The 25120-nt window shown below is 37.0% G+C and overlaps 1 protein-coding gene across 7 annotated transcripts; it reads left to right on the forward strand.

The window, feature by feature from the left end:
- On the forward strand, positions 1–24639 carry NEIL3 (nei like DNA glycosylase 3). Of its 7 annotated transcripts, XM_064417754.1 has the most exons (12): positions 4952–5007; positions 5395–5480; positions 5930–6040; positions 7839–7954; positions 9950–10084; positions 11372–11585; positions 12638–12712; positions 15160–15326; positions 18357–18526; positions 20848–21229; positions 23082–23256; positions 24079–24639. In XM_064417754.1, exons 4-12 carry the CDS (start codon positions 7929–7931, stop codon positions 24253–24255), a joined length of 1521 nt encoding a protein of 506 aa, XP_064273824.1. In that variant the 5' UTR covers positions 4952–5007; positions 5395–5480; positions 5930–6040; positions 7839–7928; the 3' UTR covers positions 24256–24639. The 7 variants fall into 7 exon arrangements, with proteins under 7 accessions (XP_064273828.1, XP_064273821.1, XP_064273825.1 ...); XM_064417755.1 differs by lacking the exons at positions 4952–5007; positions 5395–5480 and adding an exon at positions 4776–4811; XM_064417753.1 differs by lacking the exon at positions 5395–5480 and having other exon boundaries at positions 4882–5007.
- The last annotated feature ends 481 nt before the right edge of the window (positions 24640–25120 follow it).

Here is a 25120-nt window from a genome sequence, read left to right on the forward strand (position 1 = left end):
TCCCAGGGGAAGGAGGCACCACTGATTGGATTGCTCCAGCAGTTTAAAGAAGCTGCCACATTCTCTTTTTTTGAAAAAAAAAAAAAAAAATTGCTTTGCTTGGATTTCTAACCAGAGGAGCTGGTTCACTGCTATGAATCCAGACTGCAGAGGCATCCAGGAAACTCCACTGGCACTTCCTGGCTCAGCATACAAGTGAGTCATATTCTCTGACATAACTCTCCCCTTACACTGGAAATAAGGGAAATAGGTGACTCTTGAAGGTTCACAGCAGGGTATCCAATAGAAGGAACTGCTATTGTTCCCTGTGTGGCTAATGGAGAGAGAGACCTAATGAAGCCCCTGCTCTAAATCACTGTCTGAGGTGCCTACCTATTGCCACTGATCACTTAGAGAGTTCACAGTTTCCATTACCTTAGATATATAGTATAGTTGATGGACCTTGATTATTACTGCATTTTAGGGAGTGTGAATAGCTTGCCTGTCTCTTTTTAATCCTAACTCCCTCTAGTGGATTTAACCCTTTGGTCTGAGCAGCAGAAAAATTTAATTTTAAGAGAGATTATTTCTGCTCCCCGCCCCCCTGCCAAGCAAAGTCCAAGAAGTTAATACAGAATGAAGATCTCTTTGGAAAGAATTATGATCTTTGGTGCTTGAAAGCAACCCATATCTAATTCCTGACTGAAAATGGCAAAATTACTTTGCTGAAAACTAGCATGTCAAACTAGCCCAGATTTTCAAAGGTGCTGCATTTTTTATCTCTAGGGAAATCAAGGATGGCTATAGAGATAAAAAGCTATCATTTCCAAAAGAGTAGTCCCTTGTTTACAGCCAACCAGTCATTGACAGGTGAACCTGTCATACTCCTAATTACTACCCAGGGAAATTCTGGTAATATTGTGATGATATTGAAAAACAGTTATTTTAAAGAATATAATTGCACACATAATGAAGCAGGTTTTTTTTTCATCCTCAATCTGTCTAATTCAAAAGCATGTCCTCTCTGGAAGTTTCAAGCACAATATACACTTCTAAAAGCATCTTTCTTTCTTCTTTAGTATATGAGTTGGAACCCTAAGAATATGCTTATCTGTGACCCATTTTCAATGGGTAGAAATTAGGACAGAACTACTAAGTCTCAACTATCCTTTTACTTCCAAACCATTAATGCATTAATTACTCCATTTTGAACACATACTCTCATGTTCAGTGAGAGTGGTATGTATGCTGTAGGATTTGTATGGCTGCAAAAATAAAATAAATGCAAGAAACTCTCATACTAAAGCTGTTATTCACAATTTGGTTAATAATTTTACATTGATACTTCACTGCAGTTCCCAAAGAACCTCCTTGATCCCTATTTTTACAATAACTGCAGCTGTAAAAACAAAGCTACAATAGTACAGGGGTTTTTTCGTACAGGAAAGTAAGACCTCTCTACTAATAAAAGAATCCAAACACTCATGGCATTATTTTCAGATAACTGACAAAAATAATTTGACTATGTTCTGTATCAACTATGCATGACCCTCAAAAATCACTGGCAGACCAGGAATTTATAACCAGAACACATTCCCTGGACAGTGCAACTATTTGGATTAATTGCATTAAGAGACTTAATTTTGAAGGATTTGGGAATGTTTTTACAAGGTTTAGAAGGATTTCATTGGGATTACACGATGAGCAATTTTGAGTGTGCTTAACTGTTCACATTAACTCTCTAAGCAACCATGAAACGGATCAGTCACCACTGATTATTAATTCTTATCCAAGATTTTGTCACCATAAAGGGAATATCTTTGTAGTTCAGTATATACTTCAACAAGCCAATAAAAAAAAAACCCTTATGCTTTAGCAAGGATCTCAGTGCTGATGTTCTTCGTACTGCTGGATGCGAACAGAGTGTGCTTGTACTCTGAATATTTCTGTACCCCTGTTTTACCTTCAGAAAAATGTAATTTTACTATTTGATCTAAAATGATATTTAAGTTGGTCTTTATTTAAAGTGATCTATATTTTCCATATGATATTACTTGCCAATACCACTTTCAAAGCTCTGTTAATTGCAAATTTAACTTAGTTATTGAAACTGAGCACCAATGTCCTAAGATTAAGATATTAATTCAAGGGAGAAAATATGCATAAACTAAATAGTTTTAGCAGTTGCTCTACTTGCACCAATTAGCCACATCAATTTTATGCCAAATGTCCTGTTACATGAACTGGGACAAAAAGGGAGAGAATTAGGGCTTCTATATAAATTCTGGAAACCTCAATTTAAAAAAAATGTATATTTTTTATATTTCTGGGAAACCTGAAGTCTTAGAAAGAAAAGCACTTCTCTCTGTTTATTTTTTTTTTCTAATGAGATCACAACTTCATTAATATACCAAAATGTGAGAGTCCAATGCTGAGCACAGTGTTCTGTTGTATGCTATTATCTTATGGTAAACATGCAAATGCCCAAATAAACCAAGAAACGATGCCTGCAAACCCCACTGGGAAAAATAACAGAGGCAGCTGTGCACAGAGCTCTAAGAACACAGGTCAAATTTATGAGCATATGTAGATTTACTCAATTTTTGTTTCAAAAACAAATTTTATCTTTCACTGCAGATAATTTGTGTTACTAGCTGTATCAATTATTGTACAGTAGAACAGACTGATTTTGTTGATGCAAAGGCAGTCAGGAAGTAAAAAAAACAGTCAAATGCTAAACTTATACTTGAGTGAGATTTATTTGCTTGTTTGTTTGTTTGCAATTTGCACATTTAATTACCTGTGGGAGAGATTCCTGTGAACATTGTATTTTTCAAAATCAAAATCAGGTGTGAACAACTATTGATGGAATTACCTGCCAAGAAATATTAAATTCTAATACAGCACTCTGGAATAAATTTAATGAAGTTTTTATTTTTTTTATATTTAAAACTTGCCTTGTAGCCTGGTAACTTCATTGTTGAAACAGAATGGCAGCAACTGAGATTTCCTGACTCAAGGAAATACCTTCACAAAAGCAGCTAAGACTATTCTATTTGGAATGCTGTAAAACACAAACAGCTGTATATTTCTCACTTGGCTACACTATTAGATCACTAAGAAATTATATCAGCAATAGTACTGCCCAACAACTGTTCTTCATTCAGGTGTTATCATTTAGGTACTTTTACCTATAAACTACCCTGATTTAAAGTTCAGCACTGGTCATTTCTTACAGAATACAGAACAGACAGACTGGTATATTACAGTGCTATTACCTCTCTTCCCTTTGTTTCAAATATATTATTAAATGTTTTTATTATAGCAAAGAAATTCCCAAATATTTGTCATCACCAAACACTTTAATACGAATCTCACCAACAACAGATTGTGCATATCTGCAAGTCAACATTTATAAATACAAAATAAAAGTGCATGCAAAAGGTGAGTTAATGCAGAATCTCTGGTTAAAATTCATACATAAGTGACAAATGGCTAGAGAACCTAATTAATGGTTCCTATTGGAACCTGTGATTCATCTGCAGAATTAGATGTGGAATTGAAAATCCAATCTGCTGTAGCACACTGCAGAAACCATCAAAAGAAAAATATCCAGCTATGAAATGAAATCCCTTATTATGAAAAACATTATATTTGACTGCCAAGTGACAGGAAATATTGTCTGTGCTTTTAAGGTACTTTAAATATTAATATAGAAACCTGAGTTAAGTATCAATTTCTAATTGCTTGAAGAATAGTAAGGCAGAACTATAGAGCAGCAGAAAAATCACTTTTGCATGCCATTTTTTAACATCGCCAACTTCTGACTCGTAAGCTTAATTCGCTGACTGAAAATTGCCGCCTTATACTGATTTTAAAAGATCACAGCAAAAATGCCACTGAGAAAAAGAAAAAAAAGGCTTTTGCAACAAGGGTAGCGCACCCTAACTTCAGCTGAAAATGTGAATTATGTTCCAACAAATATAATTTAGCCTTATTTATCCACTTCCCTCCATGAAAAAAAAAAGAAGTTCTTTTGAGAAAAACACATATGATTGAACCCAGACAGAAGAGTGATACATGCTGTGTATATAAGAAATAACATTGAGTGTGTTTAAGCAGAGCGAGTATTGCCTGTCGGGCTCGGCATTGGGAAATGGTGTCCAATGTTCTACATCGCAATGGAAATTCCCCCAATTTTCTTGGAGGAGCTCGCAGAGTTTATTATGCCCGTTCGTACTTCATATGTGGCGGGTAAAGGAGCATTTTACTTCTGTAAACCTGGACTGACTGCAGAAACCTATTAAATAACGACTTTTTAAAAGCCGAAATTAATTTCTGATTGTGGATTAAGTCTTGGAGGAATTTCCACTTGCGCGCGTCCTAAACAACAGCAGGGAGACACCAGGACCCAGGGATCAATGTACGAGCAGCAGGACGTGCCGTACAGATGGAAGCAAACAGGAAGCAGCGGGGCGGCGCCTGGCGCGGCCGCTCCGCCCTCAGGCGAGCGGGACGTTCGAAGGCAGCAGCGGCGGCCATGGTGGAGGGCCCGGGCTGCGCGCTCTGCGCCGAGCGCCTGCGGGCGCGCCTGCGCCGGGGACAGCGCGTGCGGGCCGCGCGGGGCGGCGGCGCGGTGAGGGCACAGGGACACGGGCAGGGACACGGGCAGGGACACGGGGACACGGACAGGGACAGGGCGGGGGAGCGGCGCTGCCGGCCCGGCCGCCCGGACAGGGCAGGGCAGGGCGGGGCAGGGCAGCTGCCTCGGGCAGCGGGGCCCAGGGGTTTTGCTCGTGGATGTCGGCGGTGGTGAATGCCGCCTGGCGTGGGTGAGAGCAGGCGAGCGGGCAGGAGCCGCCGGCGTGCCGGGGGCTGGCGGCCGGAGCCCCGAGCGGGGTGGTTGGTGACCCCGTGCCGCGGCTGCCATCGCCCGTGGGTGGTGGCGGGTGTCGTCCGCCAATACTGCCTTTATTCTTCCATGAAGTTGTGAAATGTTCCTGTCAGCAGCATAACAGGTCTCGACAGGTCAGATGTGTGTAAAGGCGATGCTGAAGCTGTAGAAAGAAACAGGAGATTTGAGGAGTAATGAGGAAAGGCTTTTAGCATCGCTTGTGTTCACTTAGGATAAAGTTCAAAATTCCATGCTGCTTGAGGAAACGTTAAATACAAGAAAACTATTACTGATCTTCCCTATTCATAATCTCCTCAATCTAGGCATGTCCTAGATGCTCTTTAAGGTCCCTTCTAAACCAAACCCTGCTATGATTCTAATCTATGTGTAACATGAAAAAGGTACATGTTGACCTGCAAAAAGGAGACTTTTACTTCTATAGTTGTTTTTTAAGCTATTTTATTTAGACCAAGTATTTAAATAAAGAGTGTGACATTTGGTTTGTATCCTTTCATTGACAGCATAACATAGTTCTGTAGCATAAAGCTGCTGGGATTTGTGAGACCTTATAGCAGATGGAGAAATCACTTGGCTGATGAGTGTGTAGGTACTGTCCTCTGGTTTTGATTACAGAGCTAGCTAAGGCATCTTTTTTGATCATCTTTAAAATACTGTGTGTTGCTTTTGTCACAAGTAAGTATATTGGATTCTGCCTGGCAGAAAGTTGGGGAATTTTTACCCACTTTTAGTGCGTATAAAGCATTGTAGGGCTTTGTGATTAAAGCACAGTAGTAAGATAGTACGGCAGTGAAACAATGTAGGAAAGAATGTGGTTGAAAATACATCTGTCTAAGATATGTCTTGAGACTAGTCTTTATAGGTTAATATCTTTCAGGACAGATTTTTGAAGTAAGGAGTTACGCTCCTAAGGTTTCAAAAAGAAATCTCACTCCCTCAAATAGATTTCATTATCATCATTTTGTGCAGTAAAAGTCACCTCAGGGCAGCCTCTGTTCATTGGAAAATGACCAACCTAAGGGTCTTGTACTTTTCTAGATTTCACAGAGGCTGCTAACCATGGCCAAAGCCTTGGCCACTGCTGAAGATTACACTGTTTAGGAGAGTTTGTGCTATGATGACTGTAAAGTTTTGCCTGATACCAAAGAGGTATGAATTTAACTTCAAATATTTGAAAACACAAGTTAGTTTTCCATCTCAGTCATTTCTTATTCTGGTTTATTTTTGACAACTCTGAGTGGCTTATAGTTAAAATAAACTTTGTTGCACAGCAACAGACTCCAGTACTTTTATTGGAAAGCATGAACTGTTTACGTGGGAGCAAAATTTTGTTTTCTTCATATTTTGATAACAGACAAAGTAAGTGTTATGCAAGAAATGTTTTTATTTTCCTACTTGACAGAATATTAACCGTAAAACTCTCTAAATGTATATCATTTTGAGGTAATAATACAGTGGGAGATTGCATAAACAGTAGTTCTGAAATGTCACTAACTAGCAGAAGCCTGGCTGATTTGCCAGAGTCGCTTTCATACGTATTTGCATTGAAATTGAGTGCTGCAATTGAAGCACTGATATGTGTATCTGCCTTGCAGTCAGGGATATAAGGATAGTGAATCTACTGCTCACAGGTTTCAGCAGGGTCTGAAGGGACCTTGGGGTGCTAGTCAGGGGGATCTTCACAGACTGAGAAAAATGAGCTGGTAGAAAGTCAAGTTCAGCCTTTGGAAAATTTGCAGAATCCTGCACTTGGAACAGAAGAGTGTCGTGGAACAGCACAGTCCTGGCTGCTGCTCTGATGGGAAATGGCTCTGCATTACTTAGAGTCATGTAGAAGCTGAGTCCATGTCACTTCCATGTTCCAAGAAGAAGGACAGCCCCATGCTGGCCTCTGCAGGTTGAGGAGAGTGATGCTTACCTCCGAGCAGCAATTGCAAGGCTGCACCTGAGTTTGCAACTCCCCAGTAATAACAAGATAATAACATACTAGAGTGAGTCCTCTGGTATGATTATTAAGGTGAATAAAGAACATGGTGCTCAAGGAGAAGCTGACAGAACTGGGGTTTTATTGCTCTCCTCAGGTACCTGTAAGCAGGATATGGAGGAGACAGAGCTAGCTCCTGCTGGGCATGCACAGTGGGTGAGAAGCAGCAGATGCAGGTGACAACAGTAGTTCTCATTAGGTATTAGGAAAAAATTTCCATCACAGTAGTCAAGCCGTGGAACAAGGGCCCAAAGAGGCTGGAGTGTCCATCCCTGAATTGACTGGACAAGGCCCTGAGCTCCCTGTCCTAAGTGTATTCTGCTTTGACCTTGTTTGGACCAGAAAATCTGTAGACATCCCTTATAATTTCAATGTATTTTCATCTGCTAAGCAAGAAAATATGGCTGCTTCAATTTCACATTTGTCTTGTCCTCTAGTCGTGTCCTACCTGCTGCTCACCTGCTTCTGAGATTAGACTTCAGACTAGTAGGAAGAGAGAGCTATCTCTGTGGGCTCAGTGGAGGCTTTTCTGTAATACACAATGCACTATGCAAAATACTGAAGGGCTATTATTAACATTTGAAGAAGGATATAGATCTGCAAATGGCAGAATTGACACTGACATGTTTTTAGTATTCAAACTGTACGTGTTTATTTTACACCAGTCTGAAACTCTTATTATAAATTCATGACTTTAAGTAAAAGGCATAAAATTCCCTGATAAAAAAGATGTATTGGTTCAGTTAGGAAAAAAATTGAGGTAAGTTATGGTAGCATTAGCAATAGTGACTGCTTCCTGGGTTAATAGTCCCATTGTTTTTGGTAGAATGCTTAAGGAGAAAATAGTTAATGTTGTCCAGGCTTGAAAATTATTTTGTACAGCTGCTTACTGAATGCGTACTGGTGCTAGAATCTAAGCAGTATAAATTGTCTTTAATCTTTGTGTGTGTACTCATTTTTCAGACTGCTGCAAGTAAAGAGAGAATCTCTGGTCATGATTTCCTTGTTGGACACGTTTACAGGGGTGTGGAGACATTGGGAAAGGAACTTTTTATGTATTTTGATGAGAAAGCTTTGAGGTAAGTGAGAAAAAAGCTTCCTATGCATTCAGACTGAATGTATTTGGGGTCATCTTGATCTTGCTAATGGCACTTACAGGGATTTGAAAGTGTTGGAGACAAATTTCTCATCAACCTCTGCAGTATAGGTGTACTGGATATAGTCACATGTTTAGATAATTTACTGCTTTACTCCAAGAGTCCATGTAAAGATATCTGAAAAAGACAGTTATTTATTGACATGCTTTGTTTCAAACAGGAAGTTGCATTTTCTGGAGACAAAACAGTTGTAAAACATGGAGTGCATTCAGATCCCTGCAGTATTGTGTTGCACAGAATAATTCTAAAGTCTCACCTTTTTAGTTTAAAACTGGAAATCATCAACTCTTTACTCCTAGTTCTCATTGAATGACGTTTTCCTAGGTTTAATTAGCATGCCTTTTCTATTTGTAATTAAAAAGAATATTTATATTTTGCCCTATTTCAGGATCAAATATAATGAAACACTTCAGAATTAAATTTTATAAATTTCTTAATGCTTTTGAATGTAAACGTGTAGTGATGATTCAGTTTGTTTTTCTAGTCATGAACTGAGAAGGCACTCTCAGAATAGAATCACAACTATAAGAATAGCTAATAGTTGTGATTCTTAAAGTTTATTTCAAACAGTACACTGGAGCTTGGTGAATGAAACCATCAGCTATAAAATGGAATGAAAAATAATTTTCTGGTAGCATTTAATGCATCACCGTTTGTTAGCAAAATGCAAGAGTTTGGTTTAAAAATAAATTTGTCTAGGTTTAAAAATAAGTTTGGCTCGTTAAGCCTTTGCATTGCTACTCATGGCACTTGAGAATTGAAAATTATTTTTTAAGATAAAAGTGATTGAAACAACTATATCACCTGATCTGACTTGTAAGAAGAGTTTTGGAAAGACACAAAAACCAAGTTTTGCTTTTTAAGCAAATCATAGCATTAATTTCTTCATGTTTTCAAGAGTTAACTTTAAGAATAGGCTTAATGACATGTTGTCTTACCCCGTCTGTAAATATTTAAAATGCCTGTTCCTGAAATGTAAGAAAGCTGGGCTTACTGGAAATAGAGACCTGATATTGCATTTCTTGGATCATTTGTGTAGTTTAGTCTGTTAAATCTTCTTGTAACTACAAAATAATCTACTTTTTCTGATATGCAGTGTTATATCACCCATTATCTTAGGGTTTTTAGGACTTGATTGTACCAGATGAAATTGTAATAAATAAAATGTATGTGATAATAGTTAGACTTGTTCTTTGCTCAAGCATGGCTCCTCGTAGAATATTTTATAAAACTTAAGACCTCTTAAAGCATTTCTAATCTGTAAAATGAATGCTTGAAAGGGTCTGTTCTTCTACTTTGCCATCTGTGCATTTTTCAGTTTATTTCTTTTATTAATTTTTAATTGACTTGCAGGTTTTGCCGTGGTTGTAGGCAAAGAAAAGCAGAAAACAACATATGGCAAATACTAATTACGTTGTTTATGGTGTTACTGGATTTAGCTGCAATGTGATAACCGTGGTGGGAATATGGGGACTAAATTCTTTCTTTTCATACCAGGTGACTTCTGCCTGATTTAACAGAAGATTTTCTGGTCAAGTGACCTCATTTCTTTCAGCCTTCCTGAAAGTTTAAGAAGCTGTGTTGGAAGATAAGCATGTGAAATGAAAAAAAATTCTAAGTGCACCAGAAATGGTGCTTCTTAATGATCAGGTTTGACTTCTGTATAATGAATTATGAAGTCTACACAGAAATAGCTGTGTTTTGGGAGGATTTTTACTTGGAGAGCATCCTTTCTTCTTTGGGAATTGAGCATTCTGTAAGCTAGGTTTGTTGCTGTGTTACTGGTAATGACTAGCATTAATGTACATGCATACTGACTTGGTAAGGTAAGGTTCAGAGCTCTAAAAATAGACTGATGTAGTGCTTGGAAACAATAGTGAAGTTAAAATACCTATAAAAATTCTATTTCTTTCCAAGGATTCACTTTGGTATGAATGGTTCCATGCGCATTAATCCAGATGGAAGCAAAGACAGAAATGGAGCACAACCAATTTTGGAGATACAGCTTATGGAGGATACTGTTTGTTTTTGGGATGTGACAGTAGAGTATAGGTAAAGCAGAAACCAATGAAACAGTTTATTTCTTTTTATAACGTTCTTTTAAGCTAAATGAAAAATCCTTTACAAATTGTTAAGTGCTTGGATTCTATCAAGACAAAACTTTCTAAACATATCATATTTGTTGGTATGGTAATTTGAGTTTTGTTACTTTGGCATCAGAGCTTACATTCAGTTAAAGTAGTTCTATGCCATAGTGTCATTAGGTAGTGTCAAGACTGGGAATGAAAGTTGGATTTAATTCTATTCTTAGATCTGTATGCTTAAACCCATTGCTCTGTTAATTTCTATTCAAGTCTCATTTCTCAGCAAGAGTAACAAACAACCTGTCATGATTACTGGTTTCAAGTTTTTATGCTCCCAAGGTTGGGTTTTTATTTTTTTTCTTTATGGAAGCAAATTTTAATAAATGTTCTAATTTTACATTAAGCAGGTGTTTATGCCCATTAGCACTGCACTTCACACTGCTGAAAAAGACACCAGCAGGCTTAATTTTAGTGATCAAGGCTCTTGAGTGGAAATGGGCATGTAAATTAATGCAACATATATAAGTATACGTAAAATTACAAAACACAAAATCAAGACTCCTTGTATTATTTTCAAATGAATATGCTTATCCTAATAATACATATCTTAAAATATGAATATATATTTTTCTCAATTTTGTAACTACTGTTAATAATCTACTGCTACATACGTCTACTACATAATTGCAATTCACTTGTTGGTTAGAGCATGGTGCTAATAATGCCAGAGTTGTGGGTTTGATCCCCATTTGGGCCATTCACTCAAGAGCTGGACTTCATGTTTCTTGTGGGATCCTTCCAACTCAGAATATTCTGCGATTCTTTGAAATATGATATATAAATATATTTTACATATATATATATATATGTATGCACACACACACATAAATGTCATGTTGTAACTAATGGACCATGTAACCATACAGTTAGTTATGTTTGAGGGTCCAAACACATGGCTTTTCCATCTTGGAAGTAGTTTTAAAGCAAGGAGCTGGCAAATATTTTTCAAGCTACTAGAAAAAAATGAGATGATTTCTTATACATTTGGCTGGATTTATGTTCCATGCATGTATCACTGACCTGTTTTTGGAAGAGGTATTTAATGGAATTTCTGTGACATTTCTTGTCACTGGTTTTTTCATGGTTTCTGTTATCTGCATATAATGTTCTAATTTGTTGTGTTGTTTTTAAAACCACACTGCAATATTAGAATATATTTCAAATAAAAATTAATCAGTGCATTTTTCTCTTCCAGAAATGCAGCTGAGTGTGAGCAGAAAGTGAGGATGATGGAAAGTTTGGATGTTTGTTCTCCAAAGTTTAGCTTCTCAAGAGCAGAACGTGAGATTAAGCAGCAGAACACCCGTATGTTGTGTGATGTGTTACTGGATCAAGCAGTATTACCTGGAGTGGGAAATATCATAAAGAATGAAGCACTGTTTGATAGTGGTCTTCATCCAGCTCTTAAGGTGGGTGAATGTCAAGATGGTTTTTAAGAATTTAAATACATATTTATTTAATATTTTGCTATCTTCTTACCTTTGTTTTTCATCTGTAATTTCTTACATTTTTCTTGGACACTAAATTAATGTTTTTTCATTATAACAGGAGGTTTTTGTCATGGCACTCCTTGGAGCTTATAAACTTTCATATTTTAAGTCTGGCATCCTGTTATGCTGCCATTAAACTGACAGTCCATAAATAAGGAAAAGTGAAAAGTGGTCAGGTTTTTTTGTTCATTTACTACCCAAAATAGTTTATGTGGTAGAGTTGATAGTTTTTGCAGCTGCTTCTTCCCCTTCTTGTCCTGCTAGCTGGCATCAGTTGTTTTTTCTACCATTGTTTATAATACTTTTTCTGTTTTAAGATCCTCAAGCATGTGTTTTCAAACATTGGTTGAGAAGATCATATTTGCAAAACAGAGATTACATAGGATGTAAATGGAAACTGTAGATTAGTAACTGAAAAGTTTTTTAAACATAGTATTTTGAAATTTGTTCATAGGATCAATCTGGACTTTTTTATGGCAGAGAAAGAAAAAAGTGATTTAAAATTTTGGGTTCTTAAGAAAAATAAATTTGGTTGATACCTCTCTCTAATTGTGATGCCTTTGACTCCTGTATTCTTCCTGAATATGTTTTAGAGGAAAGAGCCTCAGATGATAGGTCATATTATGATCCATGAGGAAATTGGGAGGGATGTGAGACTAGCTAACTCTGTTGTTCATGTGATCATGAATTCTTTGATCAATACAGAGAAAAACATCTGAATTTTCTAGCACATGTTTTGCATGGTTGAGGCAAAGCATGTTGTTTGGTATGCAAGCAGTGAGTTTTTGTAGTACGGAATGTAAACATGTACTGTTTTACTGAGATGATACATATAATATGGAGTCAGGGAATTATCACAACATGGAGAAAAGCAACTCCATATCAGTGTTCAAAGTGCGCCTGCCTCATAGGTCTTTTTTTGGTCCCTTAGTATTGTAATAGTCTAAAACTCCTTCTTGTCTTTCTTACAGGTTTGCCAGCTGGCAGATGAGCATATACGTCACTTGGTGAAAATGACACGTGATTTTACCTTGCTTTTTTATAAGGTATTGGCACATATTTCTGGAAAACTTATAAAATGTTACTGTGGCACGTTAGCTGTGCGTGATCATCTGGTGAAAATGCATAAAGATGCAACAAAGCAAGTGTTTCCATGAATAGGAATGTTGGTTTCTGTGCTCTTTATTAATTGTGAATTGTCAGATGATGCAAAGGTAGGGAGAGTCAAGATTGTCAAAATATGCACAGCTTGGCCCAAAAGACTTTCACAGATGCTGCCTGAGGGCCAGTTCAGTCTTCCTGTGCATGTGCTGTTATGCCAGTCTGAACATGTCAGAATTGATGTAGGCTAAGTACAAAGTTACGTGTAAGGCAACATAAAGATTACTCTTCACACTGGGAACTAGAGATTGTCCCAGGGAAGTATGAAGGTAGTTGATGTGGCTTCCTATATAAAACTTGAAATAGTAATTAAATTTATTTGAGTAGTTTGCAACTTCTAATGACTTTTTTTTCCTAACCAAAATAATGGTTTTGGTTGATAAAGTGAAATAAATTGCAATTTCTCCCTTCTGCTATAACTTCAGTAGGACTTAATTTCTTCCTGTATAAACTCCCTAATTCTTGGTGCTCTAACTTTCCACAATAGAAAAAGAGAGAATTTGACCTAATTCTTCTATGTTTTGTTTCTTTAAGCTGCATACAAAAAAATGAACAGATGTAGTGACATTTTTGTCTTTTTCTTTTGATGTTCATGAAAGGCAAAGAGCTAGCAGTGCTAAAAAGAGCTTTTTTGGTAGGTGAGGGTGAGGGCACCTAACATTCCTAAAATCATAAAATCAAAAAATCAAAACTTTATTTAATAGTTTGCTTAAAATGTGTATTTTCCCTCGACTCACTAAAGAGTACTTTAGTTTGTCAGTAGGGAAATGTTTTCATTTCTCTGAACTTTGTAGTGAAGTCTGCCAGTAAAGAGACACTTAGTTCTACAAGAACTCTAACACTCAGAAATTTAAAGGCTTTTGGACTGATAATAAACAAGTTATGTTTTCTGTTTAGCCAATTTTAGAACTTCTGTAGTCCACCCTTAGCAAGTATTCACCAGTCAAGTACTTTTAAGAGGGCTAGCCTCTCCTTCCATCTTAAAGAGACATAATGAAAATATGTTAATGAGGGATAGATAGTGCTTGAATTTTTATAGACTGTTATAGATTGTTTGCAGTCATCATACTGCATCATTACAGATGCAAAGATGAAGAATCTTGTTTGTGTAAAAAGCTGTTGCTTTTGTTTGGTTTCTGCATAACTGAATGGTAAAAAATGCTACTCATAAGAAACTGATTGGAAACTTTGAGGAGGCAGCTGTGAATATTCATGCAAATATATATTAGTAATTCCTTCTGATTGAATTACTAGTTTGCACTGGCACAAGAATTTTCTTTCAGCAAAACTGATGAATAAGAGCACAGTAGAAGCAAATATACTGTGCTCAAAGACACCTGTGTTTTGGGAGAACTCCAAGGGTTTTCATACATTATGGAGCTAGAGCTAGTGAACTCTGCCAGAGCTGTGCTGGTGTTACTTGGCCAGCTGTGGTGTCATTGGAACTGAGTCCAAGGATTTGCAATTGTAGGGCAGAAACTTGGGTGGCTCAGCAGAGTTGGCTGCATCTCTACTGGGCACTTCTTGTTTGGATTTTTTCAGCTGTAGTGTGTCTATGCTGACTTCATGGGTGTTTTGGGAATTGTCTCATGAAATGTGCCTGCCAGCTGTCTGGAGGCTTTTCAGGTCACTGCCCTTGGGCTTGTACTATACTTAATTTAATATGGCTTTCTGCCAGAATCTGGGGAGCTTACCATGGTGCCAAGAGGCTTTTCATGAGCCAGGTTGCCTGGCATGGCTAGGGCCAAGATGGAGCTGAGCAACTTTACTGGACACTACCCAACATTTTCAGAATTTTGGGAATATTTCTGCACTGCACAGTTCTTTAGGTGTTGGGAAGGCTTATTAACCCAAATGGTAGCATCATGTCTGAGCTGTGCTGTGTTTTTGGCTCTTTTGGGCATGAGAGAAGGTGGTGTCTGTTTCGTGGTTTGTGTTTATTTTGTTTTCTATGCTGCATTGATTGGAGCTCATTAGCTCTTCAAGAAGACTCCTGCAGGTGTCAGGTCAAAGACAACTGGTGCTGAATCAGAGCTAGCTGGTCCAGCTCAACTCAGAGAGTTCCTAGAATGTATTTGCTTGCACCTTGCTAGTATGCTTTTTTCCCCTGTCTTTTATGTCATTATTGTAGAGAATTACGGACACTGTTATACCTGATATGTCAGTTCTTTACATAAAATAATGTGAAATACAGGGATAGCCTTTATTAGTGTCTCTTAAATATCTTCATCTAGTCATTGACTTGACAGTGTATGTAGGGTTTTTTATTTTCAGACTCTTGTAAAATAGATTCTGAGTCTCTAACTTGGATTTTAAACACGTTCTGTTGTAGTGCCGCAAGGCGGGGTCTGCGCTATACCCGCACTACAAAGTGTACAAGCGCCCAGCCTGCAGGGAGTGCAGTGGCAGCATCACCGTGTGTCGCCTGGGAGACCACAACAGGATGACTTACTTCTGCTCTCGATGCCAAAAGGCAGATCCGCAGCTTGTCAATCTTAGGTACGATGGTAGCATGGTGACATTTTGAAGCACCTCAGAGTGCTGTTACAGTAAGAGGACACCCCCTTTGAAATAGAATGGATCTCTGCGCATTTTATAACTAAATTAACTATGCCAGACAAAACCAGAACATGTTGCATGAAAAGAAAAGTTTTGGCTATTGGTATTTAAAAATGGTTAGAAGCTTTGATTCTTTGCTACTATTCTTTTCAGAAGTGTCATCTATTCTGAAGTAGCTATTACTGTAATCAAATGTAGGAATTACAAAACAATTCAGTGTACTCAGATTTATTCACTGAAACTAAATCACTGGAAAAGTTGCCCTTTGTTCTTGGTGTTATCAATATAAAGGGCATCGATGTTTCTATACAACTCAGTTGGATATCATTAAATAGGAATTTGTGTCTTTTTTTTTTTGCAGGATAGCCCCATCAATCCTGGCATGTCTAGGTAGCTGTGCAATTTTCTTCTGGATATAGAATTATACTAAGGATAACTAAAACTTCAGCAAATTTTGAGTGCAGCAAATATTTTAGGGGCTTAGTACTTTTCCTTCCTCCTTACTAGATTTTAAAAACTCTTGCTATAGGTATGCTGCAGAGACACTTTCACTTCCACATAAATTGTGCTAGCAGCAGCATTCCTCCTTTTATTTCAGGAAAGCAGAAAGTGTATTTGATATCATAAAGGGTCAAAAGGTAAAAGTTCCAAAAGTACCTTATTCAGACTTAGGCATCTGTTATTCTTGAAAATTTTCATCTGAGGCTTCAGAATTCTGCCTTTATACTCTCTGTCAGTCTAATATAAGATGCAGTTTCACTTTGCGACTTTGCCTCATTAGCGTGTGTGTGTATATATATATACATATATATGTTTTAGATAAGATTTACAGAACACACAAATCCCTCTCCTACCTCCAAGCTTCTTTCAAGACTCAGATGGCTGAAGGGATTTTGCTTAGAGCTTAAAAAATTGCCTTTGAGTACAGATCAAATATCGAAAATTCCAGCATGGAAGATAAATATTTCACAAGCTGATAACCCAAATCTGCTGTATTTTCAGAAAGTAATAATGAGAAATATTTCGCAGAAGTGTAGGAAGACAGTGTTCTTCTGCTGCATCAGATAAGTAGAAAACAATGTCAGGAAAAAAATCTGTTTTCTAGAACAAGGAGTGATTTACCATTTTGTTGTACTTTTAAATAAACAATTAGAGTGCTGTATTTAAGTGAAAAACATGGTAATCGTAGCTATAAAATAAAGATATTTTCTTGTCTTGTCCTTATCCTAATGGTCAGTTCTTTGTTTTCTACTGCTCTCCTTTCAATTTTACAGTAACTGTTACCATGTAAAATTATGTATAGCTGGAGTAATTTATTTGCCATTCCAGCCTTTTCACATTTAAAGACTGGAAGTGGCTCATGTGATTAGACTGACTTGCTACAGGTCATAAACTGTAGAATTTAACCCAGTGGTTCTTGGGTCAAGTCAAGTAGCTTATGATTTTGCTCAACTGAAAAAAAAATAGAAAATACCCATTATAAACTTAGCCCATCAAATCATCAAATTCAAATGTACCTTGGGTTTCAAAAATAGACATTTCCCCACATATTCATAAACTGGGAAAGGGTGAGGGGGGGTATAATGACAGGACAGATGACTCAGGGAACAACATAGAATTAAATTCCCAAACATGACACACTGAGTATATTCAGTCTAGTAGTGCATTTTTGATAACTGAGTAGAACAAATGATCTAATAATGTGAAAATACCCATTTTAACATTTACAGTTCAGCTGTTTTGTTTGCTAGCCACAGTATTTTGGTAAATGCTGCTGTAATATCTGTTCTGCCTCTTAACAGCACAGACTCTTTGGTATGTGAGCAGTTCTCATTATCCTCCTTAGTTTTCCTGTTGTGGAAGATGTAGTAAGTAGTGGATATCTCTACCATTATCTTAGAACTCTAGCCTCTTACTAGAGTGGTAAGTGATCATTATGGAAGAGTGATGGGTTAAAGGAGTGTCACAACAGTGCCCAACTACAGCATTTGCATTATTGATTGAAGTGCTTAAATTCTTAGGATTAATAAAAGTCTCAAAAAAGTCCAGAGTTCCACAAAAACTATATAAAAAAACACTTGGCAACTTATCAACCATAAGTTGGATAATATCATAGCACTTAAAAACATACATACATAACTTACTGAACAGGTGAATTCAAGTTACATTTAATATGCTGTCAGTGTTCGGATTTTATGACAAGAGCAGCCCCTTGTAACAGAAAGCTATAAAGGAGTAACTCTGATTCTAAATCAGTCTATCAACATAGGAAGTTATAATTTACAGGAAAATAAATACAATTAAATCTTTAGTGGTGTCTGGAGGGAGTAGCTTTGTCTCACAAGTCATAGCTAGGTTCCTTAATTCTGAGCAGGTTCCTACATTTTTAAAAGGCTTTCCAGCAAATGGTGACACAAGGGACTTTCTAACTTTTAAAGCTTTCTGTGCTTTTGGCTATTATGATAACAAACTGGACTTATGTGTGGCATTTAAATGAGAACAAAAAAAAATTATTTGCTAGACTGTGTGATTTCTGCAGTTCATCTTCTAAACTGTTCTTCATCCAGTAATGCATTTGTTAACAAGTTTTGTGTATAAGAGATGGGGGGAAAGCCCTGAAAAAGTCTCCCTTTCTCACCAAGCTTTTTGCTGCAGTACTTGGAAATGGTAGGGAATCTGAGAGACTGGGGCATTGTCCTGGAGAGTACCTCAATTAATAATGAAATTTCTGTCAATTTCTTGTTTAAATATTTTTATTTGTATTACTTCTGCAGCATCTGGAAAGATTTGCCCTTGAGGTAAAGAAAAGAAAAATCAAACTTGAACAGTGACATGCTGTCCAAGCTCTGATAGGAGGCTTAACACTGCATACTGCTTGTTCTCTAGCCCATGCCTCCCTGTACAGAGTGGTGTAGGGCAATTTGTAGAGGGAACGTCACAAAACACTAACATCATTCTTTTGTTTCACAGCAAACTGCCAGCTAGAAACAGCCTAATTGGCTGGGCATATGGCAGGGGGTCATGTTCTAATGAACATGTAGCTCGGAAATCTGAAGAGGAGTGGACGTGTATGTGCTGCACCCTAATAAACAAGCCTTCTGCTGAAATTTGTGATGCCTGTTTGACTTCAAGACCTGAAGGTACTGAAGGGTTGTCTGGCATCTGTATTGGGAAAGAAGGGAGGTCTATGATTTTGGTGTAGTTTTTATGTGTCTCGTTGTGAATCACATATATGTAACTAGTTAACCTGAAGTCAGATTTTGAGGAAATCTTACACACACAATATGGAAACTGTCTTGTCTTAAACCCTGTAAGTGTCATTTTCCAACCTGGTGTGCAGGTGGGATTCTATAGATCAGTGTATTCTGTGAACCTTTGTTTTTACTGGGGCAAGGAGTGAGAAAAATCTCCATTTTTTCAACTCTCCTTAAAATCCTTCAAAGTTTGCAGTGTAAGTCTGAATTAGAAATCATGAAAGATCAGAAAAGTACCTGTCGTTCTTCCATGTGAACAAAAGCAGTATATTTTAGTACCCTTTACTAAAAGGATGCCAGGTTTCTCTGGGGCTACTTTTTTCCCTTCAAGTTCAGAGTAAAAATGATTCTGAACTTCTTACCTCAATTTGTTGTTTGTGTACTGTTGGAGCTTTTAATGCTGCTATCTACATGAAATATTGCTTCATTGCCTAATCATTTTATGACTGGAGTGATGTGTGGAAAACCCTTATTTGGCACTAGCTATAGTTCATTTTCTCAGGTCAGGAATCAATAAAATTATGTCTTTGTGCCTTTCATGACAGTTGTTGGCAGCACGGGCTAATCTTGCACAATTCTCCTGCCAAATCAGCACCAGAAACCTGAAAATTGTAATCTATTCATAGAACAAGATTTACCAACTAACATTTATCCTGGAATTAATACTGACCACTAGCCTTTATAATGTATCATAATGTATTATAAAGGCCAGCTGACTGTATGTGTACAAAGGCTTTAAGCTTTGAAACAATATCTTGTTCCTTCTCCTGTACTTCTGAGTTTTACTTGTTTATTTACATGCAATAATGAAATCAGGTGTGGAATTTGAAGCTGTTTTGGGCTTGATGGAATACTGCTGGGAAATATTTTTTTTAAAAATAAGAATTTATTTTTGCATAGTGGTATTTGAGTTTTTTTTTTCAAATATGGGTTTGCTTACCTCTTTTTAATCCTTAAGAGTCTTTCACCTCTCACTTGGTTCAGTGTTTTGTTTTTTATGTTGTTTCTAAAATTACCAACTGTCAGCAGAAAAGTTTGAATTTTTGAGGACGGAATACTTTGTAAAATTAGCTGCTGGCCCTACAGTCCAAATAATTCAGTCTGTAGACAGATAATTATTTACCATTACGTTTCAATTTCCAAGCTCCTTTGCTAAGCACAAGGCCAAGCTGCTACTATTCTTTCTTAAAAAGTCTGAATGAAACGGATATGTTTCACTGTGCAGTAGTGGAAAAATGGAAGGCTCGTGGAAACAAGTAATGTTCCAAGTCAAATGTAGAGATTCCTATTTTGTTTCAGAGTGAGAATGCCTTTGGAGAGGGTGTGCCCTTGTGTATGTCTCATCTACCCGTGTTCTGCTTAATTCCCTTTTCTTTGTATGGAATACAAATGGATATAATAGAAAAGGAAGGATTCTCTCCTGGAACCTTGTGGCTTCTCAGCTACCTAAAAAGATTGCACATAGGATGCCATTAGGTTTTCACCCTTTTCTCAGGAAAGGGATTACCTACAGACTCCTTATGTATTAAATTGGCATTAATAATCTATTCCCATTCTTTTGAAATTATTATTGCCCACTAGGAGGGCCTCTGATTGTGTGAAGAAACTGTTGTTTATACCACAAAGCAAATGTCTGAACTGCTTTCTTCTGAAAAGCCTCTTACAGTAACTAAGTTTGGATGAATACAAAGTTTGGAAAGAATGGGTACTCTGAAAACACTAGAAACCCCAAAATCTGAATATTCATTTTTGCGTCAATAGGAAGGTAATACTTCAAAAATGGATAATGCATCGCTGCTTGAAGGTACTAATACTCCGTTATCTCCCATTACTGGGATTATAAAAGGTTATTTTGAAAAATTTAAATACTTTAATCCTTGTGTTTGGGCCAAAATAAATTTTTTATGGTTAATTGTCCAATAGCTTTCATTTACGTAGTACTGTTAATTGATCTACGTAGTACTGTTAATTGATCCTACTCAAGCAATAGTAATGCTATCTTGAAACACATGTTTTACATGACTCTTAAGAGTGAATGGGTTTTTTTATTGTAAGAGATTTTGTACTCTTATCTAATTCGTAACAGGTTTTGAAATGGTACTGTAAATTTACTCTTTCATTCTCCAATGACAACTTATGAATACATATCAGAAATATAATGTAGCATTCTGTGCAGATGGATTATAACTAATAACTTTTTTCCTTAGTTCCAAAGATGGAGAGTTTTGAAGATTCTGCAGCCTTTAACACAAACTTAATGAAGTACCCTTGTAATGATTTCAGAAAACCAAGCACAGAAATAAAGATCAATAGGAAAACTGCATTTGGAACTACAACTCTTGTCTTAACAGATCTTGGTAACAAAACTGTTTTGAGAAATGATATCCAGGTATCTGGTGGACAAGCTCAGTGTGTTTTTCCAAAAAGCAATGCCTGCCAGTCAGGGGGAAGCACAGACAAGGAGTGCTCAACACATGTAACTTCCCTGGCTTTGTCCTCCTGTCAGCAGCCTGTCTCTTTCAAACACATACAGAAGAAACAGAAAACTGATCATGTACCTTTGGTTCACCCATATAATAGAGCAATCAGGTATGTATTCTAAAATGAAAGCAAGTCTTTATAATCCTATAAACCAACTTTATCCTTAAAGATTAATTGAATACTGTGCTGTTTGGCTCAGACAGTGTTGTCTTTGGATTTCTGCCAGAGGTAACTTGTTCTAGGCTAACTATAATTTAATTCAGATTTCAAAAGCACTGAAATTACCTAGGCTGTCCTGATTTTGGCATCTAGCCAGTACTGCTGTAAGCTAAACAGCTGTTCATAGTTCAGCTATTCCTATTGAGTAGGCCAGTCTAGTTTTAATAGGTCAAGCACATTTCTGCCTAAGGAGTTGTCTGATCTTAGCACTGTAGTTGCTATCTGTTTAGAGAGATCTTAAAATCAGTGTGAAAGATTACAAAAGGAAGCTATCTGGATGAATGTATTCTAATTGAAATTATTTGTCAACTACCAGGTTTCAGCATTCTTCCAGGAGACAAAGCTCTGTACAGTTATCTTGATGAGCTTCCCATCACTGCTTTTACTCTTAATTTCCCTCCTCATTCTATATATTGGCACTTCAATGCCCTATCCAGACTTTTATTTACACAGCCCTGTTCAGACACATCCATTGCCTAGTTAAGAGAAATGTGAGAATCTATGAGGGTTGTCACAGAAAAGTTGGGCAGATAGTAACAGCAGTAATGGGAGTGCAAGGTAGATGTCACTTACAATGGTAAATTATGCAGGCTGAATGTGAAATATTGATGATATGTTACAAAATTCTTCGTCATGTGTCTGTTCTGAGATACAGGAATTACTTCTTACATTGCTGAAGCACCGATTTTGAAATGATCTCGCTGACTAGCCAGGCTAGACAGAATGAATACAATTCTTCCTCACACTCTCAGTACAGACTGAGGAACTGAGGCTGTAGGCAGGATAATTGAGAATACAGAGGACTGTAAACAAGAAATGAGATAGTATCAATCATGACAACAGGTTGTTGTAGCAAGTAATCAACTGAAATGTTATTTTTATAGTATTTTCTTAAACAACCAAAACTAACAAAAATCTGTTGGTTATTTTTATCTCCTTGTGTTTTAATGAGGTGTTGGAATAAAACTGCTGGTGTCTGCAGGACTGCAGTCTTCCACACATAGAAGACAGCATAAAATTCCTAAGCTGATAACTTGACCAGATTGAATTAATATTTTCTTTTTTCATTGAGGTTCCATTACTGCTTTTCTGTTCTATAAATATATTGGAAAGACACATTTCAGAACATTAATCTTTTTCATGTCACTATTTTTAAATGAAACCTTGTGTATTGCAGATAGTCAGAAATTCTTAATCATGAGGAAGAGACTTTATCCCATTCAAAGAATTCTATTTCATCACATCATCTGGATTATTTCTTGTCCAAATGTGATTAGGAGCATTACTGTAACTTTTCAGTAAAGAGGCTGGGAGTCTTTTCTGTGAAGCATACAAATGCCTTCAGACTGGAGTAATTAGTGGCATTGGTCTTTTTCCCACTGAGAGCGGAATACTCTTTTAGAATGTGTCAGAATTTTAGGTGGGCAGTATAACATCAGTAGTAATATTTCTAGTAATATTTTGTTTCATAAATGAATTTGAGTACTTCAGAATAATTTAAGACATGGTGGAGAAAACTGATATAATACCTCAAGGAAAGCCCACAGTCGTGTCTATTCAGAACTCACAATCATTCATTCATCTTTAAAGGTGCAATAGGGTTCATTAGAGAAGCAAGTCCTCTGTCTGTCACTGTGTGCAAAAGTACACTGGGTGAGCTATTGTAATGGTAGGAGAGAGTTCTTTGGCTGGTAATCCCTTTTAAATTACACAGAAGTCATTTTGTAACCTGTCATTCCAGCGCACCTCAAACTAACGTGAGAGATGATGCTCGTATGTTGAGCGTGGGGCATCCTCGCTGCAGTAAACACAGCCGTCTCTGCAGCCTCAGAGTTGTGAGAAAGGATGGAGAAAACAAGGGAAGGCAGTTTTACTGCTGCCCCCTCTCCAGGGAAACTCGGTGTGACTACTTTCAAGTATGTATAACACTTCAGGACCTGTTTTTATAATCAGTGCTTGTTCCTGCAACCTCCTTGGCCCAGTGACCTGTCAATCATGGACAGCAGATATATTCCATTTAAAGTTTGATGTAAATACTCTTGCACACTGAATTGAAACTAAGAGTATAATAATAGCTATTGAACTTAACAGTTTTATTTACTTCTCTTAGTGTTGAGATGGGACCTGCTTGTGCAAATGCTCTTTATTTACTTCTGAGTGATGTGAAACAGATGCATGAGAGAAATGGTTTGAGGGGACCTGTACAAGTTCTTCAGATCAGCTTCTTTCTGAAATGACTATAACAAATTTGATCTAATTGTCAGCCATGTTTCTGGCTAGCCAAAATCCTGACAGCCTGTCAGGATCATAATTCTGTAATCAGCCTGGGAAAACCTTCTCACTGCTGCACTAATACCTAACATGACCTTCCTAGCTGCAATTGGTGGCCTCTGCTCCTTGCTATGGATGTAGGTGTCTCAAAAGAGTTTGACCTGAAAAGTGGCCTGACAGTCATGACTGTCAGGTGGTTAATAGATAAACTCAAGACAGTAATGCCTAAAGTTGAAAAAAAAACCAAAACTTGTGCTAACATAATTTCAATTTATACCAGTCAAAGTTCATGCAGTTGCAGTTGATGCTAAAGAAAAATCTAAAAGTGTTCACAAAAAAGATAAAGCTAATCTAAGTACTAGGAAGAACTTCTTCCATGGCATCCCCTGTAGATCTTTTTCTATTGTCCATTTTAAAATAAGAAATTCATAGCCATCACATGTGCCTGAAACCTGTTTCTTTGGCAGTGGGCTGACTTGGATTTTCCATTTTGTAACCATGGCAAGCGATGTGTTATGAAGACTGTGTTGAAGATTGGTCCCAATAATGGAAAGAACTTTTTTGTGTGCCCTCTTGAGAAGGAAAAACAGTGTGGCTTCTTTCAATGGGCAAAAAATGGGCCAGGTATGCAGATTCTTCCATGATGCTCATGTTACAGTTACCTGTTCTTCAGGATGTCTTAAGTGCCTGTAATATTTGTAGTAATTTCTGTTTCATTCTTTTTCCCTGTTTACTCATTAACTAGTAAAAGAGCTCCAGCTCGAATGTAACGAACAGATCTAGAAAGAGAAATTTTACATAGTCCTATAAAAATTAAACACTGCTTGTATGCAGCCTACAATTTTGAAATAAACATTTAGCTTGCAACATAGTGTGGCATACTATTGTATTTCTAACAAAAAATTGCACTGTTTCCTTTTTACATGCATTGTTTAAAATTGTTTTAAATTTTCATATATTGTTTTAAATTTTTTTAATTGTAAACACGTATTTAACAAAAGTGAATAAAAAGAATGTACTTTATTAAATACCACTCTGTGCTTTCTTAGAGCTTAAGATGAAACAGCAATGAACTATACAATTCAAATGTTACAACAGTTGATGGACCTTGCTTAGATTTGGAAAATGACAAAAAACTTCCCTAAAACAAATAACATGACTCCTGGGTTTTCTAAATTACATATTCTATATCCATGTCTTAATGTTTTCTTCTAGTTGCCACTGAACATTTTTTCCCCAAATCCATATATATAATAGATAATAAAATCTTACCTCCAAGATAGCTAAAACTCAGTTTATGTTTGTTGGTTTTATCACGATTTGCTGAAGCAAGGGGTAAATAGAATATGGTAAGCTATCAAATCAAAAACAGAATTCTTCAAATCTTTAGAAAGTGTACTATAGATACTAAGGAAAATGAGACTAATGAAATGGTCATACATCATTCAGCTTCATACATCATTTGATTGCAACCAGTTTTTAAGTGAAAATAATGGGAAATAGTGTTGC

Source organism: Passer domesticus, chromosome 4 (assembly GCF_036417665.1).
Source record: "Passer domesticus isolate bPasDom1 chromosome 4, bPasDom1.hap1, whole genome shotgun sequence".
In the NCBI taxonomy this organism is placed as follows: domain Eukaryota; kingdom Metazoa; phylum Chordata; class Aves; order Passeriformes; family Passeridae; genus Passer; species Passer domesticus.